Source organism: Pogoniulus pusillus, chromosome 13 (genome assembly GCF_015220805.1).
Source record: "Pogoniulus pusillus isolate bPogPus1 chromosome 13, bPogPus1.pri, whole genome shotgun sequence".
NCBI lineage: Eukaryota > Metazoa > Chordata > Aves > Piciformes > Lybiidae > Pogoniulus > Pogoniulus pusillus.
The window spans coordinates 27,910,351-27,931,872 of NC_087276.1; the positions used below are offsets into that span (position 1 = coordinate 27,910,351).

The 21,522-nt window shown below is 50.9% G+C and overlaps 1 protein-coding gene across 1 annotated transcript; it reads right to left on the reverse strand.

Moving 5' to 3' along the window:
* Positions 1 to 3,314: 3,314 nt before the first annotated feature.
* Positions 3,315 to 21,305, reverse strand: LOC135180886 (cytochrome P450 2W1). The gene is made up of 9 exons (XM_064153715.1): positions 21,049 to 21,305; positions 17,395 to 17,557; positions 13,621 to 13,770; positions 11,941 to 12,098; positions 9,752 to 9,925; positions 8,322 to 8,463; positions 6,770 to 6,954; positions 5,218 to 5,359; positions 3,315 to 4,311 (listed from the first exon to the last, which is right to left on the reverse strand). Exons 1-9 carry the CDS (start codon positions 21,244 to 21,246, stop codon positions 4,121 to 4,123), a joined length of 1,503 nt encoding a protein of 500 aa, XP_064009785.1. The 5' UTR covers positions 21,247 to 21,305; the 3' UTR covers positions 3,315 to 4,120.
* Positions 21,306 to 21,522: the final 217 nt, after the last annotated feature.

Genomic DNA, 21,522 nt, shown 5'->3' on the forward strand with positions numbered 1-21,522 from the left:
TCACGGCGTGAAGGCTGAGGTCCTTATGCAACCTCTTGTCTGTGCAGTTACTGGGAGCTCAGACAGAGCGTGGGTCACACATGATGCATGATGAAGGCTGCAGGAGCTGGCAGGAGTGCAGCAGCAGAGGCTCTTTGTACCTCAGACCATGCCTGCTGTAAACAGGGATCTGGCACGTTTCTGTAGCGCACGCTGAGAGTAACACATTGCCCAAGAGCAGAAGATGGGAAACAATGAAGGGAATAATCCAGGGCTGCAAGGAAGAGGTCTGGTTACCTGACATGTATACAATGCATGCAGAAGGGGTGGGAGGTTTTGCATCCTGTTTCTGATAGTGAGGCCTGGTGTGAGGAAGGCTACACTGAGCTACTTTGCCAGCTGCTGGATGAAGATGTAGAGCACGTTCAAACCTGGAAGCTCTCCTGAGGAGGGAGGAGTGATGAATTGTGTTCAGACACCTGGGTGCCCTCTTGGCTGAGCACTTGTTTTGGTCAGTGGGTTAGCAGAGGAGGGGTATTCCCCTGTTGTAAGCAAAGGTTACAGCCCTGCCACCTCTCCTTGTGCCCCTGCACAGATTCAGCTCATCCTATAAAATGCAAGTTGTCCAATGAACTCACTTGTCCTGCTCATGGCAGGGATGGTGTGGTGTCATCTGCCCCTGGCTCTGCTCTCTGAAACAGCTGGGCCCTTTTTCTAAGGGAGAACAAGTCAGCTGAGACAAATTCCATGCACAGAGCTTTTCACTGGGTATGGCTGCAAAGAAATCAAGCTGTAAACAAGCCAAACCCAGAGCTCTGCTGTGAACAGCACCTGACTGGTTAAAATATCATCTCCTGCCTTCCTGAGCCCACATGGGGTGGTGTGTGCTTTGCCTGCAAAATACCTGCTGTGCTCTTGGTGTTTCTGAGAAGATCCCATACCACCTGGGCAAACAGGACATGCAGCCCCTTTGTAGGTGTGCTCTTGTCTTCTCAAGAGCTTTGGAAGATGACAAGGTGGTTCCCTTCCCATCCCTTCTTCTCCTCAGGTGGCTAGAGATGGTGCCTCAACAGGTCCCCTCAGCATCCAACTCTTTTACAGCAGCTGGCTTCATCTTTGTTCTGAAATGCTGAGTGAAGGAGCTGAGAGGACTGCAAGGGGAGATGGGTTGAGTCATTGTCCTACAGCATGTTTGGGCTGGTTAAACCCTGGGAGAGATCCTAGTCTGCTGTAAGGTGGGGAGGAGAAGGCTTCTCCCATTCCCTGCATACTACCTGAGTCTTCCATAGAATCAACCAGGTTGGAAGAGACCTCCAAGATCATCCAGCCCAACCTAGCACCCAGCCCTATCCAATCAACCAGACCACGGCACTAAGTGCCTCATCCAGGCTTGGCTTGGACACCTCCAGGCACGGTGGCTCCACCACCTCCCTGGGCAGCCCATTCCAATGCCAATCACTCTCTAAGCCCTACAACATCTTCCTCCTAACATCCAGCCTAGACCTCCCCTGCCACAACTTGACACTCTGTCCCCTTGTTCTGTTGCTGCTTGCCTGGCAGAAGAGCCCAACCCCACCTGGCTACAGCCTCCCTTCAGGTAGTTGTAGACAGCAGTGAGCTCTGCCCTGAGCCTCCTCTGCTGCAGGCTGCACACCCCCAGCTCCCTCAGCCTCTCCTCACAGGGCTGTGCTCCAGGCCCCTCCCCAGCCTTGCTGCCCTGCTCTGGACACCTTCCAGCATCTCAGTATCTCAAATTGAGGAACCCAGAACTGGACACAGCGCTCAAGGTTAACATGCCAGGTTAATGGTAAGTGTTGCTTATATCTTTGCTCCCAGCCTTCCTCACAGGTGAATGCATGGACTGGAGGTGCACGAAGCCTCCAGGCTTAGCTCTGCCCTCCTCAGAGAGGCCAAATTCGTGGCTGGCAGGGCACTCACCCCAGTAAGGACTGCAGGGCTGGGCTGGCTGTGACTGCTAGGGCTCGAGGTGCCATCTGGTGGCAAAAAGGGTGTAGCAATGCTGTGCAGAGCGCTGCTTGCTCTGGGCACAGCGCAGAGGGGCTGCGGGCACAAGGCAGATCTGTACAGTCGCTGCGGTCCTGGCACCCCATCATTGCCCCTCTGAGCACAGGAGCCCCTGGTCCCAGCATCACGGAGCTTAGGGATGGCAGAGCGGGCTGTGGGACATGCCACCCGAGTCACAGCCATGGTGGCAGCTGGATTTATTCAGGACTCAGTTTAAAACTCAACCCAGCTGTCCCATCGCAAGACGTTTGCCTTCCGTTCAGGTCTGGGTGTTGCAAGGCACAAACCTGTTTTGCAGGAGAGACCCTCAGGGCTGGGGAGGAAGGTGGAAGTGGTATTTCCCCCCCCCCCTCCCCCCCCCCCCCCCCGAGGGTCAGTGTTTTCTGCTAAATAAATATGCAAGTGACTCATAATCAATGTCCTGCCATCATTTGGCTGAGCAAATAAATGGAGGCAGGCACTTTGTTGTGTCTAATGCAGTGTGCTGGAGCATGATCACTTTATCCCTCTGCTAACACAGGCTCAGGTGGGATGCACTTTTCAGAGGCAGCAAAGAAACCTGTTTTCACAGCATCACCAAGGTTGGAAGAGACCTCATAGATCATCAAGTCCAACCCTTTACCACAGAGCTCAAGGCTAGGAAAATGACCATAGCTGTTGTCACTCTGAGCTCAGGACCAACCTTTCATGGCATTTGCAGCTCTGTGTAATGCAGTGCTGGCTGGCAGGCATGAAGGCATGGGATGAAAACTTTCTTGGGTTCCCATGAAGGGAGAACCAAACAATATGATCATAGAATCATAGAATCATAGAATCATAGAATCAACCAGGTTGGAAAAGACCTCCAAGATCATCCAGTCCAACCTATCACCCAGCCCTAGGCAGTCAACTAGACCATGGCACCAAGCACATGAGAAGAAAATGCATATGGAGAAGTAGCAATTCACAGGATGAAAAATTGCCTGAGCTCTGCATCATCTGGAATATGATTGTGGAATATGATGGCAGGCCAGGGAGCCAGGGAAAAGAGCCAGGCAAGGCCATAGGGGGGAAGGAAAACAACCAAACCCAGGTCTCATGTAACTCTGGATCCTGATTCCCCTTGTGCGTGTGTGTGTGTGTGTGCAGGACAAGCACTGTGACCTCACACACCATGTGGAGGGATATTCCATGGCTGGTTTCAATGGCAAGACCCCTCTAAACACCAGACTGACTCTGGGTGGCTTTTCAGACCACCCAGGAGGTCTGATTAGAGGAATGGTGCTTGGTCCTATTGAGCAAGGGCAGAAAAGACAAGAGATGCACAAGACTAGAAATGAGTCTGGTTTATTCTTCTCTATCATTAGCCTTTTGGGATCAGTTGTTGCTACAAATACCAAGTGGCCTTGTGACCTAGCAAACTTAGAAGAGTAGGTCATGTTTCATCCTGACTGTGAACTTGATGGTAGCAGCACTTGCTTATCTAAACAGGTTCATAGACTCAGACTCTAGGGCATCTTTCAGGACAGTTTCAAGGCAGAGATAACTTTGTCCTCCCACCATGTGAACCTCTCTGTTTTTCACTCTCAGTGTTTGACTTGGCTGTTTAGCCTTGTAGGACTTTTCTAGAAGGTATGGATAATGAGGGAGCTTGGAAAAGTTCAGGAGGCACCAATGGGTGGCTCAGCTGGAGCCATAGTGTATTTCTGTGGCTTTTAGCAAATCCAGTGCAGCTTTCCTTGTGATTTTGGGGCAGATTAGTGTGATGAAGCTCACTGCTTAGCCATGGGAGCCTGACTGCCACACCTGCCACTCATGGCCCTTCACCAGACCATCTCTTTGGTTCCTCCATTGACTCCCTGCACAATCTCTCTTGAGAAGCAGGTGATTGCCAGCCATGAGCATGGTTTCTAACTGATCATATGCACCTCCTCACAGCACAGGAGCAAGGAGGGGGTCAGCAACCTATGGAGCAGATGAAGTGGTGGAGAGAGAGGAGCGGGAATGGATGGAGGTAGTGGGAAGGGGATGTGACAGGTGGTGATGTGGCAGGATGGGGTATGGTGAGTCCTAGCAGAGCTAAGCTGGGTCAAAGCAGCTTCCCCACTTGCTGGGCTGCTCTTCAGCACAGCTGTGGTTATTCACGCAGGACAGCACAGGTTGCCTGAGGCTGAGGCCTCAGTGTGAAGGTCGTCTGAGGGACAGTAAGGTCCAAGTCAGCCTCTGAAACTCCTGGCTGAGGTTGAAAAGTAAATGTCTGCAGCAACCCTACAAAGAAGACAAACAGCTCCATCTTGGCAAGGCTCTCTCCAATGCAGTTCCTTCTCCCTGCAGACAAAAGCAATGTGTTTACTTGATGGAAAGATGAAACTGGAGTGTTTGCCATGGGCATGTTAGCACCTGAGATGTTGTAAAGGAAGAAGCAGGAGCAAAACCTTGAAACAGGAGCATTTTGGAGCAGAGAAGCCCATATTGCTAGAGGCTGCTGCCCCAGGAATGCTGCCACAATCAGAGAATCAGAGAATCAACCAGGTTGGAAGAGACCTCCAAGATCATCCACTCCAACCTAGCACTCAGTACTGTCCATACAACCAGATCGTGGCACTGCCTCATCCAGGCTGCTCTTGAATACCTCCAGGGATGACGACTCCACCACCTCCCTGGGCAGCCCATTCCAATGCCAATCACCCTCTCTGCCAACAACTTCCTCCTAACATCCAGCCTAGACCTCCCCTGACACAACTTGAGACTGTGTCCCCTGTTCTGTTGCTGGTTGCCTGGCAGAAGAGCCCAACCCCACCTGGCTACAGCCTCCCTTCAGGTAGTTGTAGACATCAATGAGATCACCCCTGTGTCTCCCTGGGCTCTTTTGTCACAGGTACCTGCAGCAGCGAGTCACAGCCACGTTACAGGGTTAGGATGCATTTATGGTGTTCCTTCTCCTCAGCTCACCCAACCCTCTCAGCATCTCTAACCTTTTCTCTTTGAAAAGCAGCCTGACAGAAAAAGCAGAACGGTTTGGAACTCACTTTTCCCATGGAATTTATCCTACTATCTCACTTTTGAGGGGACTCTCTTTCTTCTTTCCTACCCCTCCCCCTTTATGCTATCTTCTCAGCCCTTGCTGAAGCCAGCTGCCTGGAAGCTGAAGTCCTTCCCCATGCAGACCAGATGAGTTCCTATGGTAATAAAATGCTCCTGCCTCAGCCCTGTGCAGAGCAGCACCTTAGTTACCTGTGGAGAAGGGCAGGAAGGCCTCTCTCTTTACAAAATTCCCTTCAGCATCAAGGAAGTGATTGGGGTTGAACTCATGTGGTGTCTCCCATTGTGTCTTATCCAGCAGCACGGAGGTGAGTGATGGGATTACAATTATACCCTGGAAGAAAAGTATGTTGAGGGCACAGAAGACAGCAGAAGTACTCTGTTTTGGCTCATTTTGTGACACAGACTTTGGTGGCCCAGGACATTTGGTCACCCTTGGAGACCCCTGAGGATTTTATTTCATCAATAGAGAACAGAGATTTTATTTCATCAATAGAGAACTCAGTGAGATTTTCCCAGCAGTGCCAAGGATTGAAGCCAAACCCCACCAAGTGCTGTGAACACCTCAAGCAGAAGGTCAGATCCTGTGAATTCTTTGGCAGATACTTCACTGTGCAGGTGGCATCAAGGAGGTAAATCAAGGTTATTCATGGGGTAAGGAAGTCCTGAGCATGAGAGGGATTAAACTGAGTCTATGATATCAGTCTCCCTGGAGTCATCAATGACTGGAGAGGAGGAATCATAGAATAGATTCATAGGATGGTTTAGGTTGGAAAGGACATCAAAGATCATAGAATCATGAAATCACCAAGGTTGGAAGTGACCTCCAAGATCATCCAGTCCAAACTATCCCCCAGCCCTATCCAGTCAACCAGACCATGGCACTAACTGCCTCATCCAGTCCTTTCTTGAGCACCTCCAGGCATGGTGCCTCCACCACCTCCCTGGGCAGCCCATTCCAATGCCAAGCACTCTCTCTGACAACATCTTCCTCCTAACATCCAGCCTAGATCTCTCCTTGCACAGCTTGGGACTGTGTCCCCTTCTTCTGTTGCTGCTTGCCTGGCAGAAGAGCCCAACCCCACCTGGCTACAGCCTCCCTTCAGGTAGTTGTAGACAGCAATGAGCTCTGCCCTGAGCCTCCTCTTCTGCAGGCTGCACACCCCCAGCTCCCTCAGCCTCTCCTCATAGGGTTTCTGTTCCAGGCCCCTCACCAGCTTTGTTGCCCTTCTCTGGACACATTCCAGCACCTCAGCATCTCTCTTGAATTGGGCCAACCCCTCAATCACCCAGTTCCAACCCCCTGCCATAGACAGGGACACCTCCCACTAGAACAGGTCACTCAAGGCCTCATCCAACCTGGCCTTGAACACCTCCAGGGAGGATGTAGAGCACAGAATCACCCAATGTGATCAAAGATCAAAGATCACATTGGGTGATTCTGTGCTCCACAACCTCCCTGGGCAACCTGTGCCAGTGTCTCACCACCCTCACTAGAAAGAACTTCTTCCTAACATCTAGTTTGAATCTCCCCTCTGCCAGTTTAAACCCATTCTTCCTCCTCATCCTCTCCTAACAAGACCTTTGTAAATAACCCCTCCCCAGAAGCTCTTCTGGGAGTCACTTTGGATGCTCACTTTGCGCTCCAGTGCTGACAATTCTCTCTGAAGAAACCAACCTTTAATGGCACTAGCAAAAAAAAAGTGGAGGGTGATGTGCTGCTGGGATTGGAAGAGTTACCTACCTTGGGGAGGAAGTAGCCCCTGAAGTGGGTGTCCACAGCAGTGCAGCGGGGCACATGGGGCAGGAGGGTGATAAACCTCTGCACTTCGTGCAGCACCGCGTTCGTAAAGGGCATGTTCTTCCGATCCTCGTACGTGGCCCAGCTGCCTGCTTTGACAGTCCTCCCAATCTCCTCCTGCACCTTCTCTGGAAGGAAGAAACAAAAGGCATGTATCCCAGCAAGGAAGCCAACTCTCTCACTCCCTCCCTGGATTCACTTTGGGGAAAAAAGAAAAGACCCCAAAGATGTTTTTCCCAAGGGTCTGAAGGGAGAGGGTTCTTGAATCAGCAGCCTGGGGTTCCCTGCTGTGTTTCCAGTTCTGGCTCATGGATGGGTTGTTTCCTCAGTATCATACACTGATTCCACTCATCCTCTCTCCCAGCAAGGTAAAGGGACTATTTTGTTGTGACTTTGATCAGCATCTAATTGTTCAACATCTTTGTGGGTGCCATGGACAGAGGCATTGAGTGCAGCCTCAGCAAGTTTGCTGATGACACCAAGCTGTATGGTGCAGCAGACAGGTTGGAGGGCAGGGATCCATCCAGAGGGACCTGGACAGCTGCAGAGGTGGGCACAAGCCAACCTCAGGAGGTTCAAGAAGACCAAGTGCCTGGTCCTGCATCTGCATCGGGGCAATGCCAAGCACAAATGCAGGCTGGGCAGTGAGTGGCTGGAGACCAGCCCTGAGGAGAGGGACTTGGGGGGTGCTGCTGGAGGAGAAGCTCAACAGGAGCCAGCAGTGTGCACTTGCAGCCCAGAAAGCCAAGCAGAGCCTGGGCTGCAGCAGCAGAAGTGTGGCCAGCAGGGCCAGGGAGGGGATTCTCTCCCTCTACTCCACTCTGCTGAGACCCCACCTGGAGTACTGCATCCAGCTCTGGAGCCTCTATTACAAGAGGGATGTGGAGATGCTGGAGAGTGTCCAGAGCAGGGCCAGGAGGATGCTGAGAGGGCTGCAGCAGCTCTGCTGTGAGCACAGACTGAAAGAGTTGGGGCTGTGCAGGCTGCAGAAGAGGAGGCTCCCAGGTGACCTTCTTGTGGCCTTCCAGGATCTGAAGGGGGCTTACAAAAAAACTGGGGAGGGACTTTTTAGGCTCTCAAAGAGTACCAGGACTGGGGGGAATGGAGTAAAGCTGGAGGTGGGGAGAGTCAGCCTGGCTGCGAGGAGGAAGTTGTTGAGCATGAGAGTGGTGAGAGGCTGGAATGGGTTGCCCAGGGAGGTGGTTGAGGCCCCATGGCTGGAGGTGTTTCAGGCCAGGCTGGATAAGGCTGTGGGCAGCCTGCTTTAGGGTAGGGTGTCCCTGGGCATGGCAGGGGGGTTGGAACTGTCTGATCCTTGTGGTCCCTTCCAACCCTGACTGATTCTATGACTCTCTGATTCTAATTACATCAGGTGTTCATAACAACAGAGAGATGGGGTTCAGCTCTTAAGGCCAAAGAGCTGCTGTGGACATGAGGCCAGGCCTCTCTCCATACCAGCCATGCAACAGATGGATCACAGGTGAAAGGAGCTTACTTTGAATCTCTGGGTATTTCATCATCAGCAGGATGGACCACTGGAGTGTCGTGGCTATAGTCTCTGTTCCTGCCATGACCAGGTCAAGGATGGATGCCATTAAGTTGTCATCATGGAAGAGGCTGTCTTTCTTGTTTTTCTCCTTGAAAAATGCAAGTGGTGAGAAAAGTCTTAAACTCCTCAGTCTTAGCAGTCAGCAAGCTTGAGAAATACTGCATAGCTGGCACCACTGTGTCCTTGCACTGTGAATGCACCAGAGATGGGAACACCAAAGATGGAAGGCTTGGAATGGAGTTTTGGCTCAGCACCCACCTCTATACAGCACTGGGCTGAAACCCCAGGCCCAGATGATGTTCATGGACTCAACTTGGTCTCTGCTCTGTGCAGAAGGAGATTCAGCTGATCTTAGCTCCAAGGGTAGGCTTGAATCTCCAGCAACATTCAAAATTACCTTTTAGGCTATTTCTACAGGGCTCTAGAACTGTACTGAACCTTCCTTCACTTAGCTCAGTAGAATACTTAGTGTCTAAGGTTGGCCCAGATCCAGCTGGAAAGCACAAAAACCTCAGAACCCAATTATTTTGTATGGAACTAAATCAACTGATGTGTGAACCTGCTAAAGGGAGATGCAGGGCAGGTCTAGAACCTGTCCTGAGGATTTATTGTTCATTGAAGGACATGGAATTGTTTGAGCCAGTCCAGAGGAGGCCACCAAGATGCTCAGAGGGCTGCAGCAGCTCTGCTATGAGGACAGGATATGAGAGTTGGGGCTCTGCAGCCTGGAGAAGAGAAGGCTTTGAGGAGACCTTGGAGTGGCCTTCCAGTATCTGAAGGGGGCTACAGGAAGGCTGGGGAGGGACTATTGACAAGGTCTTGTAATGACAGGATAAGGAGTAATGGGTTTAAACTGGCAGAGGGGAGATTCAAACTGGACATTAGAAAGAATTTCTTTCTAGTGAGGGTGGTGAGACACTGCCCAGGGAGGTGGTGGAGTCACCATCACTGGAGATGTTCAAGCAAAGCCTGGCTGAGGCACTTAGTGCCATGGTCTGCTTGATTGGCTAAGGCTGGGTGCTAGGTTGGACTGGATAATCTTGGAGGTCTCTTCCAACCTGGTTGATTCTATGAGTGTGTGATTGACTGTTCATAGAAATACAGGGAGAGTCAGCTTTCATGTGAATTCTGCATTTCCTACTAGGCACAAGTTGCTGATCCCCCAGTCTCAGGGCTGCTCTTTCAGGAGTGAGGTGAGACAATGGCTTTCATACCAACTGTGACAGAAAAGCCTGCATGGTGAATTACAGCAGCTGCCAGATTGGCTTCTGATTTCACCACCAGCAGAACAACAGCACTCAACACTAACTCAGCAATTGTTTTAGCTAGAAAATCCAAAGGACACATTGCAGGCAGGCAGCAGGGCAGTCACATACCTCTTGCTGCTTGAACATCAGTGCATCGATGTAGCTCCTCACGCTGTTCTCAGTGACGTCCTCCCTGCTTGCCTTCATGTACTGCCTTAGGATGCTGCGCACGGCTTCTATTTTGCTAAGCATGATCTTGTGGGTTTTGAAGAGAAATCCGAGGAAGGGGTAGAAATTGAAATACTAAAGGGGTTGAAAAAGAGAAGCAGTCAGTCTGCAGAATGATCAGCACGCTTAGACAGCACGACACAGCAGCTTGTAGCAGTGGCATCTGAGCATCCCAGGGACATAGAATCAGAGAAGCAGTAAGGGTTGGAAGGGACCACAAGGAGCAGCCAGTTCCAACCCCCCTGCCATGCCCAGGGACACCCTACCCTAGAGCAGGCTGCCCACAGCCTCAGCCAGCCTGGCCTGAAACACCTCCAGGCATGGGGCCTCAACCACCTCCCTAAGCAACCCATTCCAGCCTCTCACCACTCTGATGGTGAAAGGAAATGTAAGTTCAGCTCCCCGTGAGCAGAAGGGTGGCTGCTCACCCTTAACTACATGCTCACATAATTTAGGGCTTCTCCCTTGCTTGCTTCTAACACAGTCTCAATCTCCCCACTTCCAGCTTTGCTCCATTCCCCCCACTCCTGTCACTCCCTGACAGCCTGAAAAGTCCTTCCCCAGTGTTTTTGTAGGCCCCTTTCAGATGCTGGAAGGCCACAAGAAGGTCACCTGGGAGCATCCTCTTCTGCAGCCTGCACAGCCCCAACTCTTTCAGTCTGTGCTCACAGCAGAGCTGCTGCAGCCCTCTGAGCATCCCAGTGGCATCCTGGGTTGAGTTTCCTTGGAGGGCTTTGCTAACTTTGAGCCTTGCTTTAGTGCTACCCAAGTTTAAGCATTTATGCTGGTCTGTGTGTGCCAGTCTGAAGCTAGCTAGAATATTTTGATGAGAATAATTAGATGCTAGGCTGTGAAAAGGAAACAATGGTGATGTCTGCTGCACTCATAGGCTTGCTGAGATGGATAAAAGCAAGAACACAAACACAGATAACAGAGTCTCTTTCTGGGCTCTCTTCAGGTAGTTGTAGACAGCAATGAGCTCTGCCCTGAGCCTCCTCTTCTCCGGGCTGCACACCCCCAGCTCCCTCAGCCTCTCCTCACAGGGTTTGTGCTCCAGGCCCCTCACCAGCTTCATTGCCCTACTCTGGACACATTCCAGTATCTCAACATCTCTCTTGAATTGAGGAGCCCAGAACTGGACACAGCACTCAAGGTGTGGCCTGAGCAGTGCTGAGCACAGGGGAAGAATAACCTTCCTTGTCCTGCTGGCCACACTGCTCCTGAGCCAGCCCAGGATGCCATTGGCTCTCTTGCCCACCTGGGCACACTGCTGCCCCATCTTCAGCTACTGTCTACCAGCACTCCCAGGTCCCTTTGTTCCTGGCTGCTCTCAGCCACTCTGGCCCCAGCCTGTAGTGCTGCTTGGGGTTGTTGTGGCCAAAGTGTAGAACCCTGCACTTGGCCTTGTTCAGTCTCATCCCCTTGGCCTCTGCCCACCCATGCAGCCTGGCCAGGTTCCTCTGCAGGCCTCTCCTGCCCTCCAACAGCTTCATACCTGCTTTTAGTTTGGTGTCATCTGCAAACTTACTGATGCTGGACTCAATCCCCTGGTCCAGATCATCACTAAAGATATTGAACAGGACTGTGCCCAGCACTGATGCCTGGGGCACACCACTGGTGCCAGCTGCCAGCTGGATGTGGCACCATTCACCACCACTCTCTGTGCCTGGCCCTCCAGCCAGTTCTTGACCCACATCAAAGTGAATCTGTCCCAGCCACGAGCTGCCAGCTTTGCCAGGAGCTTGTTGTGGCAGACAGTGTCAAAGGCTTTGCTGAAGCCCAGGTAGAGTCCATCCACAGCCTGCCCCACAGAGGGAAGCCTAAATGGTGCAGTCATGTTCAAGAACAATCTGTGGAGCGAGTTAAGTTCTCACTTCTGCTCCACACAGATGTGCAGGGTGGTTCAAAGGGAGTAGCAAGGGGGAATCTGGCAGCACATTTGTGGTGACCTAGGTGGCACCTAGAGAACTGTCACATTTCAAGTGTAATGGCCATTTGGAAACTGATGCTCTTGAGCCTATGGCTTGTGTGGCTCACAGCTGTAATGTGCCAGCATAGAGAAATGTTAAGCCACAGGAGAGGTTACTTACATTCAAATATGGAGATCCCAGAAGAATCATGACTTCATCTATGAGTCTTAACAGGGTGAGAAACGTTGGGTCCTTGTAGTCAAACCTGTCCCCAAAGAGCAGGATGAAGGTGATGTTGATGGGAGCGCAGTTGAAGGAGGGCAGGCTGAAAGGTTCCCCTGCAAAGGGAGGAGGAGGAGGGAAACGTTAGTGAGATGTGGTGGCAGCAGCAGGGGCTGCCCTGTTGGGGCCCGGGCAGAATGGAGCAGTCTGAAACAAGGAGAGCAGGAAGGGTAACCTTAGGCTGTTCTGATAAGGAAGCTATGCTAGTTTGAGCCTAGCTAGAGTGTTTTGGTGAGAAGGACTACATTATAGACCATGGAAGGAAAACAAGGCTGATGTCTACCTCACTCATTGCTTGCTGAGACGTATGAGAATAAGAATCAAAACATAGATAAGGCACAACTACTTCTCCTGCTGGGGAGCACTGAGCTGCATCTCTCTCTCTAACCTCACCCTCCATTTCTCTGCTGTTTTCTCTGGCTAATCCACTTTGCTTCCTAACTCCCTGGCTGAACCTCCATTCTTCCTTGTGACTGGGGTAAGGTTGAGAGGGGTAGGGGGAAGGTGAAGGGGCAGTTGGAAAGCCCCTCCTGGGGACTCAGGTTTCTGGGAGGGCTGCTGTGTTTCTGTATTACCTTTTTACCTTGTATATTTCTGTCTATAACTGTATATACTGTAAATATCTGCTTGCATATTCTGCTAAGCTGTAAATAATAAGCTTCATTCACTTTCCAGAGCTGGCTGAGTCTAGCCTGGGTGATTTCCAAAGTGGGGGGAGTGGGGCAGGGAACACCCAAACCATCACAGAAGCACAGTTGCAGGAAAAATCACCTTGAGCTATCTGCAAGTTAGCTGCATGAGGGGGACTTTGGGGGGTGGGGGGGTCTGTTGGTCAGCTCTGCCTCTGTGTGTGTGAACAGCCCATATTTCTGCTAGGTAACCTATCAGAATCACACACAGTGTATTAGGCACTATAGAGAATCAGAGAATCAACCAGGTTGGAAGAGACCTCCAAGATCACCCAGTCCAACCTAGCACCCAGCCCTAGACAATCAACCAGACCATGGCACTAAGTGCCTCAGCCAGGCTTTGCTTCAACACCTCCAGGGATGGCAACTCCACCACCTCCCTGGGCAGCCCATTCCAATGCCAATTACTCTCTCTGCCAACAACTTCCTCCTAACATCCAGCCTGAACCTGCCCTGCCACAACATGACACTCTGACCCCTTGTTCTGTTGCTGGTTGGCTGGGAGAAGAGCCCAACCCCACCTGGCTACAACCTCCCTTCAGGGAGTTGCAGACAGCAATGAGCTCTGCCCTGAGCCTCCTCTGCTGCAGGCTGCACACCCCCAGCTCCCTCAGCCTCTCCTCACAGGGCTCTGCTCCAGGCCCCTCACCAGCTTCGTTGCCCTTCTCTGGACACCTTCCAGCACCTCAACATCTCTCTTGAATTGAGGAGCCCAGAACTGGACACAGCACTCAAGTCCATCCAGTACTTCCCCCAGCACAACCTGAGCCCCACTCTTACCCTCACTAAGCAGCATTCACCACCTGCATCCCAGGGATGCCAGCCGCGCCGGGCGCCTTGCAGGGGCTCTGAAGAGAGCTGACCGCGGCAGCACGGGGGCCCAGCTCACCTTTGAAGGATTTGATCATCTCGATGAGGAAGTGAAGCTCCTCGCAGATCCTCCCTTCGATCGCTTTTCTCCCCATGCCGAGGTTGCGCATGCTGGACACGGTGAACCTTCGAGTGGTCCTCCACAGCTCCCCGATGGAGAAGAACAGACCTGGGGAGGCCAGGAGACACCGCCGCTGGGCTCGCGCGCGGAGGAGCCCAGCCACGCCGAACGGAACGGGGCACTGCACGAGGAGGGGGGGCTCTCCACGGCTGTTTCTGCCACCCAGGACTAAGAGACTCCCATTTCTGTGTGCACCGTCCTGTATCCTCTCAGCTGCTTTCTCCCAGGCTTTCTGAGCCTGCAGTTTGGGAAAAACAAGCTCTCACCCAACCCAGTCTTCCCCAGCCCTCTCCTGAGTGCGTGATTAGCAGGTAGGGTGTGCTAGTTTCACAGTATCACAGTGTCACAGTATTATCAGGGTTGGAAGAGACCTCACAGATCATCAGGTCCAACCCTTTACCACAGAGCTCAAGGCTAGACCATGGCACCAAGTGCCACATCCAATCCTGCCTTGAACAGCTCCAGGGACGGCGACTCCACCACCTCCCCGGGCAGCCCATTCCAGTGTCCAATGACTCTCTCAGGGAAGAACTTTCTCCTCACCTCCAGCCTAAATTTCCTATGGCGCAGCCTGAGGCTGTGTCCTCTTGTTCTGGTGCTGGCCACCTGAGAGAAGAGAGCAACCTCCCCCTGGCCACAACCTCCCTTCAGGTAGTTGCAGACAGCAATAAGGTCTCCCCTGAGCCTCCTCTTCTCCAGGCTAACCAATCCCAGCTCCCTCAGCCTCTCCTCGTAGGGCTGTGCTCAAGGCCTCTCCCCAGCCTCGTCGCCCTTCTCTGGACACGCTCAAGCATCTCAATGTCCCTCCTAAACTGGGGGGCCCAGAACTGACCACAGCACTCAAGGTGTGGTCTAACCAGTGCAGAGTACAGGGGCAGAATGACCTCCCTGCTCCTGCTGACCACACCATTCCTGATGCAGGCCAGGATGCCACTGGCTCTCTTGGCCACCTGGGCACACTGCTGGCTAAGTTTGAAGCAGGCTAGAACGTTTTGGTGAGAAGAGCTAGATTACAGGCTGTGGAAGGAAAACAATGGTGATGTCTACTTCACTCGTAGGCTTGCTGAGATGTATAAACCATAAGTCAAAACACAGATAACACCCTCGGCACCACTCTCGCTTAGGCTGCTGCCTGAGCTGCATCTTGCATCTCTCTAACCTCATCCTCCATTTTGGGCTAATCCACTTTGCTGCCTAACCCCCTGGCCAAACTTCCATTCTTCTTTGGGGTAAGGTTGAGAGGGGTGGAAGAAGGTGGAAGGGCAGTTGAGAGCTCCTCCTGGGGACCCAGGTTTCTGGGAGGGCTGTTGTGTTTCTGTATTACCTTTTACCTTGTCTATTTCTGTCTATAACTGTATCTACTGTAACTATCTGCTTGTATATCCTGCTAGCTGTAAATATAAGCTTCATTCATATTTCCAGAGCCTGCTGAGTCTAGTCTGGGTGATTTCTAAAGTGTGGGGGGGTGGGGAACACCCAAACCATCACATATGGCTTTCAGACCAGTACTGGTTGGCCGTAGAGCTGGGGAGAGATGTTGGTCTAAGTCAATCCCATAACCTTTCTGACCTTGTTTGGTTGCAAGTCTAGGGCCTGAAGCAACAACTTGGTATGTTTGAAGCTTTGCCCTTTGTCCTATTCCGGCCATAAAGATGTTTTATCTGTGTGAGATGGGATAATTGAGGTTCCTCAACCCTGGCCACGCTGAGCTGCCTCACGTTGACTCCCAGCAACGCTGTGTTTTCAGCAATGGCAAAACTATGATCATTCTGTAGAGGCCACCAAGTTCATGTCTTGCTGATCACTAACACCGCCAAGCAGGGATGAGTATCTCAGCCCACCAGAGTGCTGGAAGAAAAACTGGTGTCAGTGATGCAAAGACCATCTCAGTTTGTGGCAGCTGAAAGTGGCAGTTCCAGCACTCCACATCTCTTCATCTTGGCTGCAAGGTTTGGAAAATCACAGGATGGCAGGGGTTGGAAGGGACCCAAGGAGATCATCGAGTCCAACCCTCCCCTGCCAGAACAGGACAATCCTATCTAACACAGATCACTGAGGAACACATCCAGACAGGCCCTGAAAGTCCCCAGAGAATGAGGCTTCACAACCTCTCTGGGCAGCCTGTGCCAGTGCTCTGGGACCCTTACAGTCAAGAAGTTCCCCCTTGTGTTGAGCTGGAACCTCCTGTGCTGCAGCTTACATCCATTGCTCCTTGTCCTATGACAGGGAGCAGTGAGCAGAGCCTGTCCCCTCCTTCCTGGCCAGCCCTCAGGTATTCCTAAGCATGTATTAAATCCCCTCTAAGTCTTCTCTTTACCAAGCTAAAAAGTCCCAAACCTTTCAGCCTCTCCTCACAATCCATGCCCTCCAGTCCCCTAATCATCCTTGTAGCCCTCCACTGGACCCTCTCCCTGTCCCTCCTAAACTGGGGAGCCCAAAATGTGTTTGCTTTTTCTAGAGTAAACACTAGATTAGAGCCCTGTGGTTTTGATTTGGAAAGCAAAACTTCTTTCCCTCTCTAAAAAATAAAAGGGGAGGATAAAGAACAAATCAAAGCAAATTTCTGAACTTGATTGGTTTGGGTTTATTTTTTTTTCTTTAACTCAGGCACTTTTCCTCTGGGCAATTCCTTTTCTGCAACCAGCTTTGGAGTCAATTTGGCTTTTTCTGGAGAGAAGGATAAAAAAATGGTTTGTGGGAAAATTTGTGACCACTGCTACTTAACAGCCCCTGTGAATTTACAGCTCTGGGTCACCTCTAAGTGGCTCAGACTTGGGCTGAGGAGCTAAGTGTGAAAGGACTTACAGTGTAATACTCAAGAGTCTCCCTCAGGGACACTTTAGATGTAAATTAGCTCTGAAAGATGCTTTTCTCCCCATCGATTTCTTTTCTTTATGTAGGAATAAATTAATCTATTGATAATTATGGCTGGGTAATTTAATTTCAAAGTATAAGCTCAACTTCATCCTGTGACCAGCCTATAAATCTGCCTTTTGGATGGCCAAAGCTAAAGCCTCAGCTGAAGCTGGGGATGGACAAACAAAGTAGAACCACAGAATCAAGCAGGCTGGAAAAGACCTCCAAGATCATCCAGGCCAACCTAGCACCCAGCCCTGTTCAATCAACCAGACCATGGCACTAAGTGCCTCAGCCAGGCTTTGATAGACACCTCAAGGGACGGCGACTCCACCACCTCCCTGGGCAGCCCATTCCAATGCCAATCACTCTCTCTGCCAACAACTTCCTCCTAACATCCAGCCTAGACCTCCCGTGGCACAATTTGAGACTGTGTCCCCTTGTTCTATTGCTGGTTGCCTGAGAGAAGAGATCAACCCCCAACTGGCTATGATCTCCTTTCAGGTAGATGTAGACAGGTCACCTCTGAGCCTCCTCTTCTCCAGGCTAAACAACCCCAGCTCCCTCAGTCTCTCCTCACAGGGTTTGTGTTCCAGACCTTCCTGGCTGCTCATCCAGACCAACCTAGCACCCAGCCCCATCCAGTCAACTAGACCATGGCACTAAGTGCCTCAGCCAGGCTTTGATGGACACCTCCAGGGACAGCGACTCCACCACCTCCCTGGGCAGCCCATTCCAAGGGCAAATCAGCCTCTGAGGACGGCAGCAAGCGGCAGTGTCATGCCTCCCTCCCGCCCCCGCTCATGTCTCTAGTACCGTTTCCGTTCTGAATTTGGTCAAATATTGGGATGGATGGTCTGTCTACAAACTCCTCTGTGTAGGTCACAAGCGCCTCCCGCACAACCTCGTACCCGGTCAGGACCACAACCTTCTGGAACCCGAAGTGGAGGGTGAAGATGGGGCCATATTTTTCCGCCAGCTGAAAGAGAGGTGAGTGGTGATGGTCAGGAAGGGAGCATGCATGAGGCAAGCATCCGCTGCTTTCTGACAGGATCTGTTGTGTCTTGGTGCTCTGCTGGGAACAGCTGTGGAAACGCTACCTGCAGAACAGCATCTGTGAGTTGGAGCTCATCATAGAATCATAGAACCAACCAGGTTGGAACAGACCTCCAAGAGCATCCACTCCAACCTAGCACCCAGCCCTATCCAGTCGACCAGACCATGGCACTAAGTGCCTCATCCAGGCTTTGCTTAAACACCCCCAGAGATGGTGACTCCACCACCTCCCAGAGCAGCCCATTCCAATGCCAATCACTCTGTGAAGAACTGCCATAGTCAAACATGAAATATTTCATACATGTACCTGGCTGGCATCATGGATTTGCCATGAAAGAACCCCCGCCCTCCATCCTTGCATTACTAATCTGCCTTTACTGTAAAGGAAAAACGTAAGTGAAAACCAAAAAACACCACTTAGACTTAAATACTGGACCTCAAATGGCAGCACAAGTTGGGACACTGGAGAAAGATGGAAAGAGAAGACACTTCAGAGTAAATGGTGATGCTGGTATAGAATCATAGAATCAATCAGGTTGAAAGAGACCTCCAAGATCATCCAGGCCAACCTAGCACCCAGCCCTGTCCAGTCAACTTCACCATGGCACTAAGTGCCTCAGCCAGGCATTTCTTCAACACCTCCAGGGACTCCACCACCTCCCTGGGCAGCCCATTCCAATGCCAATCACTCTCTCTGACAACAACTTCCTCCTAACATCCAGCCTAGACCTGCCCTGACACAACTTGAGACTGTGTCCCCTTGTTCTGGTGCTGGTTGCCTGGCACAAGAGACCAACTCCATCTGGCTACAGCCTCCCTTCAGACAGTTGCAGACAGCAATGAGGTCTGCCCTGAGCCTCCTCTTCTGCAGGCTGCACACCCCCAGCTCCCTCAGCCTCTCCTCATAGAGAGCCTGTGCTCCAGGCCCCTCACCAGCTTCATTTAGCACCATGCTCCTCTCATACCAAACCACTTCTGCACCCCTGCTACAAGACTGAAGGAGCTGTTTGCCCCACACCAGGCATTTAGCTTACCCTGGATGATCAGATTGTAAATCCATGCCACTCTACTCAGACCTGCCTTTGGTATCTATAGCTCAGCTGTGCACAGCAAGGCAACCCACAGCAGGAGCAGGATGCTGCCCACACTGCTGGCACACACAAAGTGATGCCCATTTTGCACTGTGAAGCTTGGGCTGTAGAGGCACAGAGAGGTTTTTTTTCACTGCCACACACTCCAGGATGAATTCTCTGCAGCTCCCTGCCAAAGCGGTACCTTGCTGGGCAGTTTTCAAAGGCAATGCAGTGTCTGGTGGGGCTGAAAATCCCTCTTACAGCCTAATGTCCTACTGGCATGTCCTACACGTTTCCCAGAGCTGCTGTGCTGTGTGCAGGCCCCCACTTCTCTTTGCCAAGGACAAGGCTGTGGCAGAGCGAGGCAGACTGATGGGGGAATCCTTGTTCCATAAGGACCATGATGCCTGAGCCTGCTGCTACTCGCCTGCGCTCTGCAAGGGTGACACTGCCACGTCCCTCCAACCCCTGCCGGTGCACCTCCTTGGTGCTGCATCAGGGGGCCGTGGGACGCTGACCACTCCTGCCTCCCTCTGCCCCATCGCTACGGCTGCATCTTGCTCCCTGGTAGGTTGAAAAAAGCGCTCAGAGACGGTCGAGAAGAGGCTGGGCTGGAGGAAGGTGGTGGGAAGCCACAGTGCAAATCTGCTGTCTGAGCGAGCGCACGGTGTGCATCTGCAGCCTCAGCTTGCACCGGCTGCTCCACCAGCAGCTCTTGCAGCAGAGAGGGGGCACCCCATCGGGGCCCCAGCCAACAAATGCTGTGCCTGCTGCTCCATGGAATCACCGTTTTTTGCTCTCTCTGGGGTGAGATGGAGGGATAAGCTCTCTGGAGTAATCCCAACGTAAAGGCAAACATAGGCAATCTCAAACACAGCCTAGCAGGTGATTGAAAAGCACGAGGAGGTAATTCCAAACCGCCGTTCAGAGCCTGCAGCAACGTTTGCCCAGCCCTGCTGGGTAAACTGACCCCAACCCTGACATCGCCCATACCACCGCCAGGTGCTGAGAGCCTCACCCCACGGCAGGGCTAACCCACGCTCGGCTGCTGCCAGAGCCGCACCAGTGTTTGCCGAGCCGCGGGGCTGCGGGAGCTGAGTCGCTGCCTGGTCATGAACCGCGGCTGGCTGTTTGCTCACTCTCTCCCTGACCCAGGCGCAGGTCGGTCCCCCAGGTGCCGTCTGCTGAGCAGCGGAGGGAGCGCTCAGCCGCCCGGCACAAGCACCCTGGGCTGTGCCAGCCTCGCCTCGCACCGAAGAACAGTTTACCACCACACGTGGGGTAAGTTGCCTTGATTACAGCTTAATAGAAGAGCAAGGCTCTGCTTCCTTAGCGCGACTTCTCCATCCCTCTCTTGTGCCTCCACTTAGACTTTAATGCGTATCCAATTCGTCAAGAGGGAAGTGGATTTTTGCACTGTGGCTTCTGCATGTGGCCTTCTCTGAAGCAGTTCTGGGGACACTGCATCGTAGAATTCCCCTCACCGGGAGTTCTCCAGGGCAGAGGGCAAGGAAGGAATTTCATTCCACGTTAGCCACGTCCTAATGCTTTAAAACATTTGTAGGTGCCCAGGCTGTCAAATCAATACTTCAAATCCCACCAGCATTATATATACTTCATGTACATCACCACAAGTTCCCTGGAGAAATCCCAGTATTACCCAGAGCTCCTTTTATTAATGGTCAATTGGATGGCATTTAATGAGTCTGAATGGCATTAAATGAGTCTGAATGGCATTAAATGATGTTGAATGGCATTAAATGACGTTGAATGGCATTAAATGACGTTGAACGGCATTAGATGGTATACAATGGTATTAAATGACACTGAAAGGCATGATACTAAATGACATCAAATGAATGATACTAAATGACATCAAATAAATGATACTAAATGACATCAAATAAATGATACTAAATGACATCAAATGAATGATAGTAAATGACATCAAATAAATGATACTAAATGACATCAAATAAATGATACTAAATGACATCAAATGAATGATAGTAAATGACATCAAATGAATGATAGTAAATGACATCAAATAAATGATACTAAATGACATCAAATAAATGATACTAAATGACATCAATTGAATGATACCAAATGATATCAAATAAATGATACTAAATGACATCAAATAAATAATAATAATTAAAACAAAGGCATTATCTAGAAGCCAAAAAAAAAAAATACTACAAAGCAACTTTCAGACCTTTACAATTTAGTTTGAATTTTAAAAAAGGTAAAATAAAGACCAAAGTTCTCACTGATATATCCCAAGTAAAAACTATACAGGTCTGGATTTGAGGAGGGGATAGGGGGGTGTTTGTCCTACCTTCATTAGTGATTTATCTTGCCTTCTAAGATCCACCAAGTGCAGGTTGCCAATGATCGGAAGAGGAGTTGGACCAGGAGGAAATTTAAAAGCTGAGTATCTGTAGCTGGTTGAAAAATAGAGCACAGCTAACAGTGCTGCTGCACACAGCAGGCAAATTAATGTAGGATCAGAGAGAAATGAAATTAAAAAAGACATTTTTTTTTCTTTTCTTTTTTTCCCCCTTTTTCTTTCCTTTCTTTCTTTTTTCTTTTTTTTTTTTTTTGGTTGTTTTGTTTTGTTTTGTTTTGTTTTTTTTAGTAGTAGCAATCTAATTTTGGGGGGTTAGAAGCAATAAAAATGCAGTGGCACCGTTCGGTTTCTGCCAGCTGGCTTTCTGTTTGCTCTCTGCGATTGCTACAAGCACTCGATTCTTATTAAGGTTTGTAGAGTACCTAAATAAATACTGCATACTCCACCCTCTTTAAACACCTC

What these genes read in the sequence shown, in the direction of transcription:
- LOC135180886 (XM_064153715.1), bottom strand. Translation starts at nt 21,246, where the DNA reads ATGTCTTTTTTAATTTCATTTCTCTCTGATCCTACATTAATTTGCCTG. An exon ending in GATGATCAAATCCTTCAAAG is followed by an intron (nt 12,099 to 13,620) that starts GTGAGCTGGGCC and finishes CTCCCTTTGCAG; the next exon opens with GGGAACCTTTCAGCCTGCCC. An exon ending in CTTCCTGCCCTTCTCCACAG is followed by an intron (nt 4,312 to 5,217) that starts GTAACTAAGGTG and finishes TTTTGTCTGCAG; the next exon opens with GGAGAAGGAACTGCATTGGA.